Source organism: Scyliorhinus torazame, chromosome 4 (assembly GCF_047496885.1).
Source record: "Scyliorhinus torazame isolate Kashiwa2021f chromosome 4, sScyTor2.1, whole genome shotgun sequence".
Taxonomy (NCBI): domain Eukaryota; kingdom Metazoa; phylum Chordata; class Chondrichthyes; order Carcharhiniformes; family Scyliorhinidae; genus Scyliorhinus; species Scyliorhinus torazame.
In genome coordinates this window covers 118483315-118496826 of record NC_092710.1, presented here as the reverse complement: position 1 = coordinate 118496826, position 13512 = coordinate 118483315, and the positions used below count along the sequence as shown (strand labels likewise).

The 13512-nt window shown below is 41.2% G+C and overlaps 1 protein-coding gene across 1 annotated transcript in view; it reads left to right on the top strand.

Annotated features, from left to right (window-relative positions):
• Positions 1 to 13512, top strand: part of elp3 (elongator acetyltransferase complex subunit 3) — a 178182-nt gene that overhangs the window by 76700 nt on the left and 87970 nt on the right. The window contains exon 9 of the mRNA XM_072498551.1: positions 11365 to 11491. Coding sequence (XP_072354652.1) covers positions 11365 to 11491 — 127 coding nt within the window. The remainder of the gene's footprint in view (positions 1 to 11364; positions 11492 to 13512) is intronic.

The following is a 13512-nucleotide window of genomic DNA, read 5'->3' as shown; positions in this document are numbered from 1 at the left end:
TGGTACAGTGTTTAAATGTCAGACGTGGATTGTTCAAACGGTATATCTCATACCTATTCTGACGAGCTGTGGTAAGATGCTGAGTCTGCAGTTGCCTCAGTAGTGCGATGACCGAGTGGGAGCTATACACCGTAATATCCTGTTGGAGAGTGAGAGCATGTAACGGCTGTGCGATGGCATTGATTGAACGTAAATCCTGTACTAATCAGTACTGGTCTGGCTTGGCTGGTTTAGGCACAGCAAGTATGGGGGTGTTACATTCTGATTGGCAAGGGACCAAAATACCCTGTTGCAACAGCTCTCTGATTAATTTGTCCATAGACGGGGCTGCAGTCGAGTGTTAATCGTTTCAGGGACCTCAAAATGTTTTATGGCAGTGCCGTCTGGCGTGACTTGAAGTGTGTGCTCTGTTGGATCTGAATGATCCACTGCCCTCCTTACCATAGGTCCCAGATCCCTGGCATGGTACTGGTCGTGGACCTGACGTGTAATATGAGGGCTTACCGAAGCTGACTGTGGCCATAAATGTGGTGGTATTGTAACAAAATCGGCTGTACCTTCTTTTCCCGTGACTGTGGCTGTAACTTTGACTGGCCATTCGGTCCCAATTAATGGCCGGTATTTGTCCTCCAACTCCCTGTTTTGTCCGGTTCTGTCATAGGCCAGGGTAACGTGATGCAGTGAATGTTCAATGTGTAACGTCCACCACTGGGGGTGATAGAAATATAGCACTGTTGTCTCATCCTCCATGATTGGACCGTTACCCCTTCGTCTCCGTACTCTAGCTGTAGCTGGAAGATACACAGTAAATCTCGCGCCAACAAGTTACAGTCCAATCCAGTAGTCACTACAAACTGATGATCTGCAGACTTATTCTCGTAAGTGACTGTCACAGGTTCAGAAATAGGATACTCACACACCTTTCCTTGGAACCCCGACAAATGCTGGGTGTGGTCAGATAGTGGTAGGCGAAGTTCTGATTGCAGAGAAGACATGGCTGCTCCAGTGTCGATTACAAATGAGTGATGTTCATCGCCTATCTGCAGAGAGATAATAGGTTCCCTGTCCGATTGGAGAGCCCTTATGACTAAATTAGCTAGTCAATCCTGTGTTGGGAAAGGGTTTGCCTGGGAGAAGTCAGTGTATCTCGTCTGTCCTCCCCTTGGTGGGTACCCCCTCCTTCTGCTGCCTGTCTTTTAAAGGGGCATTCCTGTTGCCAGTGATCTGCACGGCCGCAATTAAAACATGCATTGCTCCCTCTATATCTGCCCCGTCCTCTTCTCCCAGTAGACCAATGGCCCCTCAGAGGGGGCGGCGGTTGTAAAGCTGTTGGTGCATACGGTGGGCCATAAAAAGGAGCTGAGGGTCTCTTTGGGTGGGATTGATATCCTCCCCCTCGCTGATCCACCCACCCAAAGTCACAATATTGGGGCTCCAGCTGGTAAGCTACCATTTCTGCCGCTTGTTGGGGTCGCAGATCATCCTTTTTCATTAACTACTCAGTCTTAATCTTTGTAACTGAGCCTCCTTCCTGGCCTACACCCTCCTTCCAATAAAATCTGACTGCCCTTGCCATCTGGGAAGGGTCGTTCTTTGTCCAATTCATGTTATTACATTTCACAGCAGTAGCCACGGAAGGTGGTAGGCAATGCATTAACATAGCACAATATTGAGGGGAATTCTGACCATTTTGATATGGCAAGTCGCCTGACTGCCCACGGTAGTTCCAGAAATGTTCCAGAAATTCCTCTGGCTCTTCAATCTTCTTAGGTTTTAGGTCTAAGATAGCAGAAATATTTATGGGCTTTTGAAATGTGCTATTCAACGCATTCAGGATTTGTGTCCCTCTATCGTCGTCTAACGCATGGGCTTGCTGAAGTGCGGCGTGGCTAGCATAATTCAAGTGATTAAGATGATTGCGGTACTCTGCTGGGGTTAAAACCTGCTGGACTAGGGCCCAGAGGTCCCTAGAATCAGCTTGATAAATTGAGATGGTAGTTCTCAGGGAATCCACAAAAGCAGCAGGAGATTTTTTTCTATCTGGGATTGTAGCCATAATAGCCATCTTCTCACTGGGTGTCCATGGGAAATAAACGTCTATCGTGGGCTGGGCCCCGGCAGTCACTACGTCAAGGTTTGGTATCTTCCTAATCGGCAACTGTCTCCGAGTCTCACCAGTGGGCACACTAGCTATTTCCTCTGGTTCTTCCAAGACTTCGACGTCCCTCCTCGTCACTAGAGGGAGTTCTTTCTCTTCAGAATCATCCCTGGCATCTCCCTTTGTTCTCGAAATTTGCGTTTTCCCCTTGGTCTGAAGGGATTTAGGTGGTATGCTTAATTGTTTCTGGTTAGGATCAAGCCCGTCTCTCGCTGTCCGAGATCGGGTCCTAGTGCTAACTGGGCTTGTGGAACAGAGCTCCTCTTCTCCTACTGATCGTGAAGATGGTAAATTGGGACCCACGCTATCAACCAAAAGGGCTGGAGTGACTGGCATGATTGGGATCTGGGGAGCAGTGACTGGATATAAATTATTATACTCTGGTGGTTCTGGAATTAGTGCAGACAATGCTACAGGTGCAGTCGAAATCCTTTGCTGACATTTTCAAATTATCGAATTGGTCATTTTCTGTCAATTCAAGGCCAGCCATTGAACTACGTAGTCCATCTTTTGTTTGACCCGAGCCTTTCCTGTCTTTACTTGCACGTTTTTTTGAATGCACATTCCTTTTTCAAGACCTGTAATGTTTTTTGGTTACCCTGTTCACTAATTGGAATTCCCATTTTAAGGGCATTGTCCTGCCAACTTAATAACATGATCTTATCTCTTTCCTCTTGACAATATTGTCTCCATAATCTAATTAACTCTTTAGCTTTCATACTTTGGCTCTTTCTTTTTTTAATTATATATATATATATATATTTTTTTATTTGCTTATTTATAACCAATGGCAATTTTTGCTCCTTGGCAAAATGATTGAAAAGGTTCTAACAGTGTTCTTTTAAAACTTAAAATGTTTGAAAATTCAAATTGAATTACTGCAACTTGCAAGCTTAGCTCTGATCTCAACTCCGAACTAAATTTACGATTTGCTTAACACAAACTTGTATAACATTTACAACTTAATTAATTCTTTATCTTAACAATTTTTCTTTTAACAAGTTTTTCTTACATTCTCAAAAATGTTGGCTGCTATCAATGAGGGAGCAGTTAGCTGCGGTGATGTATACCGGAGCAAAGTCAACTGTCATCTCCAGATTTACACTTTTTAAAATGGTGTCAGTGAGTTTCTTTAAGTTTCTATTAATTCACAAATAAAATGAGATAAACATTATTTCAAGTAAGTAAAACTTAAGATTCTGGCAATTTCAATCAAATGCTTTCGAAAATAATAACTTTTATCAAAGAGGTGGAGAAACCCACTGGTTTCCTTTAATTAATTCAAAACGTAACTTTGCTGGAGTTCACTGACTCAAAGGAAAGGTATCCGATTCACTACAGGCTGCTGCTGTTATCTCAAGGCCTGAGTGAGGAGCACTGTCTGTCGTCTTTAACTTTGGCTGCTGCTGTTAACCCTTTGAGAGACTTCTGCTTTAACTAACATGCAGCATCCAGTTCTATGGATGTTCTTTGTTTTGAAATTTATCCAAGCAATTTTCCATAATCTCAACTAGTCCTCAGAACTGCGTTTTTCGCCACTACAGTCCAAGGGTACAATTTTAGCTGAATCAACTATAGATTTAAAACACTCACACATGGAATTGAATCATCTGTTTTAGATGTTGCATCAACCCAAAACCTAACCCAAGCCGAATCAGAACTCACACATGGAGTTGAACCATCTTTATTTAGATGTCGCATCAACCCATAACCTAACCCAAGCCGATTAGATTCCAACACATGGAATGGAATCCTCTTCAGATTTAAAAATACTTATTTAACTGCACCTTCATCTGCTGAAGTCACATCAGTCATCAACAACACAATTAACCCAAAACTGAACTATCAATTATGATATCCCATCAGTTTAATTTTCTAATCCCCAGACTGACCTTTGATTTCGTCGAGACGATCTTTCCGTACCAACTGCGAGTGACCAGACTAATCAGACGATAAGAAGAGGGGGAAAAGCAATGCGCGGTCATTTTCCAGCTATACATTGTGGGCCCCTTCTTCCCACTCTCCCTGTTCATAATCAGTCTAATTCTGATTTCGCGGTTGGTCAGAACCGTCTTGAGAAATCCCGGGTTTCCGGCACCAAATGACAAAATACAAATTTCTTTACCCGTCAGTCTGGCCTCAATAAAAGTCGAGATGGATTTGCAGGTACAGCATTAGTTATTTTATTTGGCTTGCAAGCCTGATTCATTTCACAGAGGCATAGGACACATCTAGTCTCCTACACCCCGGAAAGCGAATGAACAAAGAGACAAAGGGATTTCTGCAAATAAATTCAAATGGTATCAAGTTTCACATACACGATTCCCATAGGTCATCCTATACCCCTCCTGACCTGGTCATACATTCTGATTGGCTCACTTCTCATCCCTTCCTCTGGCCCCCTTATTACCCAGCATCCTTTTCTCCTCCTTTGGTGGACACACCTCCTCCTTGCTTTGCCATGCGGTCTGAAATCCTTTGTCTGTGAACTCACCAGAATGAGACTGGCCTATCTCTACATTACAGTAACTAATATCTCTAAAGTAACTATTTTATATCACATTCGTCAGTTCCAACTTATGATGTTTCAACTCGAGACATGGTTTTCAGGAACTAATTGTGTTGTAAGTCCGAGGACTGACTGTAATTATGTTGTTGTGGGTCACATGGCCACTTCTGATGTCCAGTTTCTAAATTGGCTATTTCTCACAAGAATAAAGAATTCTAGCAAATTCTAAATAACTACAAGATGTATCCCTGATAACATCCGTTTATTTATCCCAAAACAGGCTGACCATCACTATCTTGACTGCTAACAGACTTTCATTTACTACATCTCTCCTTGTCCTGTGTTATGGGCCAGGGTTTAAAGAACACCAAAGTATATCATGGAGTTCACCTGACTTACAACTGTTTATAGATTTTGGTTATGAGGAGCGCAGGGCCTACTCTTCAGGTGTTATGCAACAGAGGCCTTAAGTGCTTTAAATCAAAAACAAAGTTTATTCTACAAATTCAGTTAACATTTTATAAACACACCCAATAAGCATTTCTATCAACTACAAACATACATCCCCCACACAGCTGCAGTACTCTGTATTTAACCCTTAATAACTTCCCTTTTACTGATTTACTCAAGTAACAACATCCATAAATCAGACAATCCCTTTTTCCACAAAACAGTAGGTTTGAATTCTTTTAAGAAAACAGTTATCACTTTTAAATTATCAAGTGATCTGGACACCTTTTAACATATAGAGAGAGAGACCAAAATAAACCTTCTTTGTCTGAATGCAGCTCCCAACTGTCTAAACCGAAAGAAAAACACAGAACCACAAACCGGTCCCAGCTCAGAACCTCAGCCAAGCTCCACCCACACAATGACATCACTGAAGCTATTTGACAAACACACATTTCTTAAAGGGACATTCCCATGACAAGTGTGGCAGATTCACCTTGACTACATCCATCCTCATTCCATACAGATGTATGCTCACTACATCCTTCCTTGTCCAATAACGGACTCCCCACAACTATATCTTTCTTGTCTTACACTTGAGTGAACCTCTCCAATACTGAGCTGTGAATTGATATAGGAAGAAGGAGAGGATCAAGACTTGACTGGAGGCATGGTGGACGAGGGAGGTCTTCAGATGCTTGCAGAATTGAGACTGGCTCTGAAGCAGGAGGTACCCATTTAAAAAAGGACAGATTGCACCTCAACAGAACTGGAGCCTGTGTCCTGACGGGGAGGTTCACTGGTGTGACTCAGGAAGGTTTAAACTAAATTGGCAGTGAGGGTGGGTGCCAGCAAATAGAAGTAGAAACAGAAATAAGTTGCATAAAATGAAAGTGTTGAACAGTACTGAAGAAGGGAATAATACCATCATTGAACGGATCTGACTAAGAAAGGCTACAAGGAATGCAGCAACAGGTTGACAATGGATGTATGTAAGCGCACAAAGTGTGGTGAATAAGGTTGGTGAGCTATAAGCACAAATAGCCATATGATGCAATGGCAATAATGGAAATACAGTATAAAAGTAGTCCAGATTGGTTGCGTAACATGTAAGGACATCAAGTGTTCAGAAAGGATAGGGAAGGAAATAGGGCAGTGGAGTGGCAGTACTGATTAGGGAAGAATTGTCGTATTGGAAAGAGAGGGTGCCCTTGAAGGAGTAAATATAGGATCTATGTGGTTACTCCTGAGAAATAAAAGGGTTTGATCACACTTATTTGGGGTATTCTATAGGCCACAAATAGTGAGATAGAGGAGCAGATTTGTAGGGAAAACACCCGAGATATGTCAAAACCAAAAAATGGTGATAAAAGGCAACTTTAATTACTCAAATAGGAATATTGGAATTAGGAGTACGCCATTCAATAGGATCGTGGCTGATCTGGTTGTGATCTCATTTCCACTTGCCTGTCTTCCTCCCCATACCCCATGACTCCATCAAAACTTATCTAACTCAGCCTTGAATCAATTCAATAACCCAGCCTCCACTGGTTTCTGGGGAAGAGAATTTGACAGACAAACAACACTCTGAGAGGAAAAATTCTCATCACTGTCTTAAAAGTCAGGTTTCTTATTTTTGAATTGTGTCCTCTAACTTCTAGTCTCCCTCAAAAGAGGAAATATCCTCTTAGAATCCACTTTGGCAAGCCCTCTCAGGTTCTTGTATGTTTTACTAAGATCATCTCCCATTCTTCTAAAAATTGATTGTGATAACGTTCGAGTTAAGGCGAAGAAGGAATTTATTAACCATGCTCCAGAGAACTTCTTGACCAATATGTTCTCCGTCCAACTAGTATTGCTGGATCTGGTGCTGGCATTGAGGTCTGTGGTGGACACTTTGGGTAAGAGTGATCATCATATTATAAGGCTTAGATTATATGAGTGATCATCATATAAGGAGAAGAGCAAGGAAAAATCTAAAGTAGAATTTCTAAATTGGAGGAGGGCTAATTTCAATGGAATATGAAGGGACCTGGCCAAGAAAAAATGGAACCAAAGACTGATAGGAAAAACTGTAACAGGTCTTGAACGAGGCATTGTTTCAGGTAGAGACTTGTACATTCCAACAGGGGCAAAAGGTAGGGGAACCACAGCCAGAGATCCTTGGATGTTGAGGGAGATGGAGAATATGATGGATCAAAAAAAGAGGGTCGATAATGCATGCCAGATGAATTCTTCAAACAAGAGCCAGACCAGGTAAAATAAGTTGGAAAGGGAAATTGAAAAGGAAAATAATACACAGAGCAGAAATTTAAGAATAAAATTGCAAGCAACATAAAAGGGAACCCAAAAATCTTCTACTGGTATGTAAATAGTAAGCATGTAGCAAGGGGTGAAATGGGTCACGTTACAACAACAACGTATATAGCATCTTTAACATTGAGAAACCTCCATTTCACAGGAGCATTATAAATCAAAGTATTACACCAAGCCTGATAAGAAAATATTAGGTCGGATGGCTAAAACCTTGGTCAGAAAAGTAGGCTTCAAGGAATGTCTTAAAGAAGAAAAATTAGATAGCGAGGTTGTAAGGATGATATTCCAGAGCTTGGGGCCTAGGCAACTGAAGGCACGGCCAAAGACATTGTTGAACAAGGAATCAATGTAGGTCAGCCAGCACAGTAGTGATAGAAGAACGGGTCTTGAGTGAGTTAATACACGGCCAACAGAGGTTTTGATGACCTCAGGTTTATGGATGGTGTAATGTGGGCGACCATTGCATTGGAATAGCTGAATTTATAAGGTCAAGATAACCTGAATGAGAGTTTCAGCAGCAGATGACCTGAGATGGGCGCAAAGTTGGGTGATGTTACGTAGGCAGAAAGGTCTTTGAAAGTGACATAATGCGAGAGTGGTTAGCAAAGCGTATAGGATCTTGATGTTTATTAATACAAGTATTGAGTACTGAAACAGGAAAGCTCTGTTTAGGTTGGAACTAGAATAGCATCCGGTCTAGTCATGACATATTAGGAAGGATGTAAGGATCCTTGAGAGGGTGCAGAGGATATTTTTAAGAATGGTTCCAGGTGTTATAAAAACCAAAGTAATTTGTATTGGTAAGTATTAGAAATAAGATATAGTTTTAAGTGGGTTTAATTTAATGTTTCTGTGCCAGAAAGGGTAAAACCTATAGTCAGATTCATGCTGGACAAAGATGTTTGCATGTGTTGGGGTTGGTTAAGCTCCGACTGCGTTTCTATTGTGCTTAAAGAGGTCTATAGTGTGAAGAAAAAAGTAGACCAGCAGAGGTATGTGGGTGTTGCTTAGCAACTGGGGCCTTGTAAGGTAGAGAAGTTTTTAAGTTTTAATTTAGCTAATTGATTGCAGTTGGAGCTAGGTAGTGAGATGGAAGGCGGCTTTCACAGCTCTGCTGTAAGCATTTGAATTTAGAAGGCCAAAGAGGGACCATTTCTCTCTGCCTTGCTAGAAGAAAATCCATACTATGGAATAACGGTTAAGAAAACAGATTCTGGAAACCTAAAGTCCATATGGTAAGGGAAACTAGAGAAATTAAGAAATGTTTCCAAGAAGTCTAAAGTTTTATTATATATGTTTTTTAATTTTTCCAATTAAGGGGCAATTTAGCATGGCCAATCCACCTACACTGCATATCTTCGAGTTGTGGGGGTGAGCCACACGCAGACTCGGGGAGAATGTGCAAACTCCTCACAAACCCAGGCCTCGGCATCGTGAGGCAGCAGTGCTAACCACTGCGCCACCAAGAAGTCTAGAGTTATCAGAATAGAGGAAACTGGGAACCAGAACAGATTAATGTTCAGTAGAAATAGAAATTTGAACCAGCTTTGGATCTTGCGAGGCTAGAAAGATATCTGCAGTACTTTTAAGGTTTGTGATAAATTCCTTCAGTTTAGGAGACATTATTTGAAATAATTGTGGAAATCGGTGGCTGGACCTCTTGAGTTTGTGTAAAAATCTTTGAGACAAAGAAAACCTAAAGAGAGAGGTGTAAAACCTGAAAGAGAAACCTTGATGGAAGCAGCGGAGGGAAAGAATCATTTAAAAGAAGATTTGAAAGCGGAACTTGAAATCACTCCTGTGGAAGCTGAGACAAGCTGGCTCACGGTATAATAATCATCTGGGGGGGGGGGGGGGAGTTGGGTTCAGAGAGGAATGTATCTGACCACAGTTATTTTGTGTGCTTAAAAGAACTCTGTGTTAATGAGACCATTATTTTAAAAAAAATCTTAAAAAGTACTTTGTGGCCAGCATGGTGGTGCAGTGGTTAGCACTGCTGTCTCACGGCGCCGAGGTCCCAGGTTCGATCCCGGCTCTGGGTCACTGTCCCTGTGGAGTTTGCACATTCTCCCCGTGTTTGCGTGGTTTTTGCCCCCACAACCCAAAGATGTGCAGGGTAGGTGGATTGGCCACGCTAAACTGCCCCTTAATTGGAAAAAATGAAATGGGTACGCTAAATTTATATTTTAAAAAAAGTACTTTGTAATCCGTGTTAATACTAAAACCTGTGTGTAATTGTTAGGTTAAAGGGAGAGTAAAGGAGTATTTTTTCATGTTTCATAAATATTTTTTTCTTGTTGTAAAATTTAATTTGTGGTGTTGTGACTCTATTACAGTCTTTTGAATCAGGGTTCCATTCTGGGATTTCCCGTCCAGTTATAACATCAACTGGATTCGGTTAGGATCCCAGATGAGAACCCCAATAATTTGCAATTTGTAAAATTGAGAGGAAATGTTATTGCACCACAGGAATGATAACACTGACCAATAAGTATCTTTTATGTTAAAACAAACTTTAATTTAAACATAGAATTAACCACATTAACAGCAGAGAAATAGCTTTAATAGTTAATAGTTGCAACAGTTGTTAACTGAAAGGAGAAATTTTTACAAGCTTCCTAAACCTGCCTCTGTATTTCAATTAAGCAACTCCATGTAGTCCACATACCACTCATGAATAAAGTTAACAACCGGATTTTTACCTGCTTTTCTCTGCAGAATCTTTAGAGTGAGAACGTTTCAGGACCAAAACTTTAACACTTCTGTTTAGATTAAAATCCTAGGAAGAACAGACTTTTCAGACAGACCTGGCTCCTCCCCTTAGTAAAATATTCTGTACCTAAAGCATAAGTCTGTCTCCTCCCACAAGATGTCCCATGACCTGTTTAGCCAGGACCCAACACAATGCCCCCTTAAATTATCTACACCCCAGTTGTCCTTTAAACATAAACAACATTCCATTAGCAGAACACTTCACCTGAAAAATCAATGACTACCTCACTTTTATGACCCCTTTTTCACAGTTTTAGCAGACATACTGTCTGTATGCATCTTAATCCATGTTTAAATAACGTTACTGCAAAAATATATAAAATATGACAATCCCTTATATTCATCACAGATGTAATACAGGGCTGAGGAATTTTAGCTACAAAGTTAGATTGGAGGAGTTGGGTTATTCTCCTTGGCGCAAAAGAAATTATGGGAGATTTGATTGAGCTGTACAAGTTTATGACAAGTTTGGATGAGGCAGACAAGGGGGATGTAAGAAAAAACCTTTTTATCGGTGAGTGGTTCTGACTTGGAACTCACTGACTAAAAAGTTGGTGGAGGTGGAGGTGATCAAGGAAATTGGATCATTACTTGAAGAACATAAATCTGAAGGGCTATGAGGATGGAGTGGGGGAATGTACTGTGGATTGCTCTACCAAGAGCTGGCACAAATTTAATGGGCTGAATGGCGTACTTCTATGTTGTGAATGATTCCATAACTCTATTGTTGCCTAATAGCTTATAATATCCCTGGTTGAGGCCAATCCTATCTGCACATGCAACCATTGGGCGATATAGATGGGAGCTGAGTATAAAGTGGGGATCAATGTCTGTGTCTAGCAGGAGCAGCTTGTATGTGGAGAGAGGTATATCACTCTCTAAGCATCCTCTGCACGGTTAGGCACAACTACAAGATTGCATAAATGCACAGCTAAAATAGGGATTTGATAAAGTAAGACTGATTGAAGCTCAAAGCAGTGTCAGATGGTATGCAGTGTGATTTTTAAAAATGTTTTCCGTTATTGGTACACATAAGAAGAAACTTCAATATAATTTTATTTTGGATCCTGATGGCATTGAGTTCCTGCTGTTCGACTGTATCCTGCTGATAGAACTCATGACTCGTTTTGCTAAACCTTTGCTTCTCTTCTTTCCTCAGGGGTCACACTGTCAGGGCCGTGTGTGAGTCATTCCAACTGGCAAAAGATGCTGGCTTTAAAGTCGTGGCACACATGATGCCTGACCTTCCAAATGTTGGCCTGGAGAGAGACATCGAACAGTTCATTGTAAGTGTCCATCAGCTGGGTCCTTCTTTGCCCAAGTAAGCAGCGTAGCTTTCAGCATTAAACAGAGTCTTCATTCTAAACAAGAAAAGAACATTTTGTTCAGTTCAACACAACAGCATACATGAGTCTGTGTCACTGACCTGCACTTGACTCCACTCCAGCAGCACAGATCATGCCTTGGCTGGTTCTGTGAAAAGTGATGCCCAATGTCCAACTATGCCAAGGTGGACCCTTCTTTCTGTTGCTCTTAGGAAGAGGTCACTGTGGCTTTTCTAATCAAATGGCCAAAATTCTGACATTTCCTTTTCTGGAATACAGTTTTTTTTTGCTTGCAATTTTGATCACCTCTTCATTTGTATTATGGTCCACATATAAAATTTTCAGCCTATATTTTAGCATCATCCATATTTCAACGGCATCTATTTTCTTCCACAGATTTTTATTGTCAATGTTTCTGAGGCATTCAGGAAAGTCATAGAATGTAACATCTTATGAGCTTTTTTCTTTGTTACAAGTTTGAGTTTACTTGTTAACACATTGTTCATCTTCATGAAATTACTTCTTTTAAAAAATATATATTTATTAAAGTTTTTTAACACAATTTTTCTCCCTTATAAACAATAACCCCCCCCTCGTAACAAAAAAAACCGAGAAATCGCGCAGAGCAAGATATATACATGGCAAAATGATATATTTACACAGCTTTGTACACTGGCCCTCACCTGTACGTGCTAGTTTCCCCAACCCTTCATGTTATCTCTTGCTCATCCACCCTCCCAGGCAGTCCCCCCTTTTTCTCCCCCCCCCCCCCCCCTCCCACCCCCTCCCAGGACATCCCCTCCACCCGCCCCAAGGTTGCTGCTGACCGACCTTCCTCTAACGCTCCGCGAGATAGTCTAGGAACGGTTGCCACCGCCTGTAGAACCCCTGCGCAGACCCTCTCAAGGCAAACTTAATCCTCTCCAACTTTATGAACCCAGCCATATCATTTATCCAGGCCTCCAGGCTGGGGGGCTTCGCCTCCTTCCACATTAGCAAGATCCTTCGCTGGGCTACTAGGGACGCAAAGGCCAGAATGCCGGCCTCTTTCGCCTCCTGCACTCCTGGTTCGTCCACTACTCCAAATATTGCTAGCCCCCAGCTTGGATGAAATTACTTCTGACTATCTCTATCCTCCTTCTAATTTCAGCCTCGCATCTACCATCTTCTGTTATCATTTGCCCCAAGTAGACAATTTATCTATTCCAGTATGACACCAGCCACTTCAATCTTCACTGTAATATCTTCTAATGTATTCCTTCTAACTACTATTGCTTTTGCCTTTTGGTGTTCATACTCGATCCATAGTCCAAATATCTAGATTTTTCTTGATGTAAATATTTTGTAGAGCCTCTTTTGATTCTATGAGTAACACTGTGTCATCGATGTACCACCAGTTTGTGATGTTTGTGCCTCCAGTTTTTACCCCTGTAAGTACATCTAATTCTCTGAATATTTGTTCTGTGTACAGATTGCACGATATTGGCGACAGTACACAGCCTTGTCAGACTACTCTTTTTGCTTGAAACATTCCTGATTGTCTGTCTTCTAGCCTAATGTTCACTATTTGGCCCCAACATTGGCTCTGGATAAAGCTCCCATCTTTTATGACAATCTGACAGCTTCAATAGCTTTTACTATTGTTAACACTTGTGTATCCATGGTTCTTATTCATGGTGCTTATTATGTTATGTAGTTAGAAGCTAGGCAGCTTCTTCAAAAATACAGTTTCAGAAATCAGAAAAGACTTATCCTCTGAGGCATTTTCAACCATTTTGTTAGGTTTAATTGAATATGTTTCTTTGATCCTTTCTGGAAGTGTTTTCCAATGAAAGATTTATGCTCCAAGCAAGCCGAGTCACATCGCATTTTGGCAATTTTCATGCAATCATGTATAATCTTCGGTAAATACCTCGCCCTCCTAGATAATTCTTGTAAGCTTGTTTTTATTGATTTTATAATAGGAAGATTACTTATTCTAA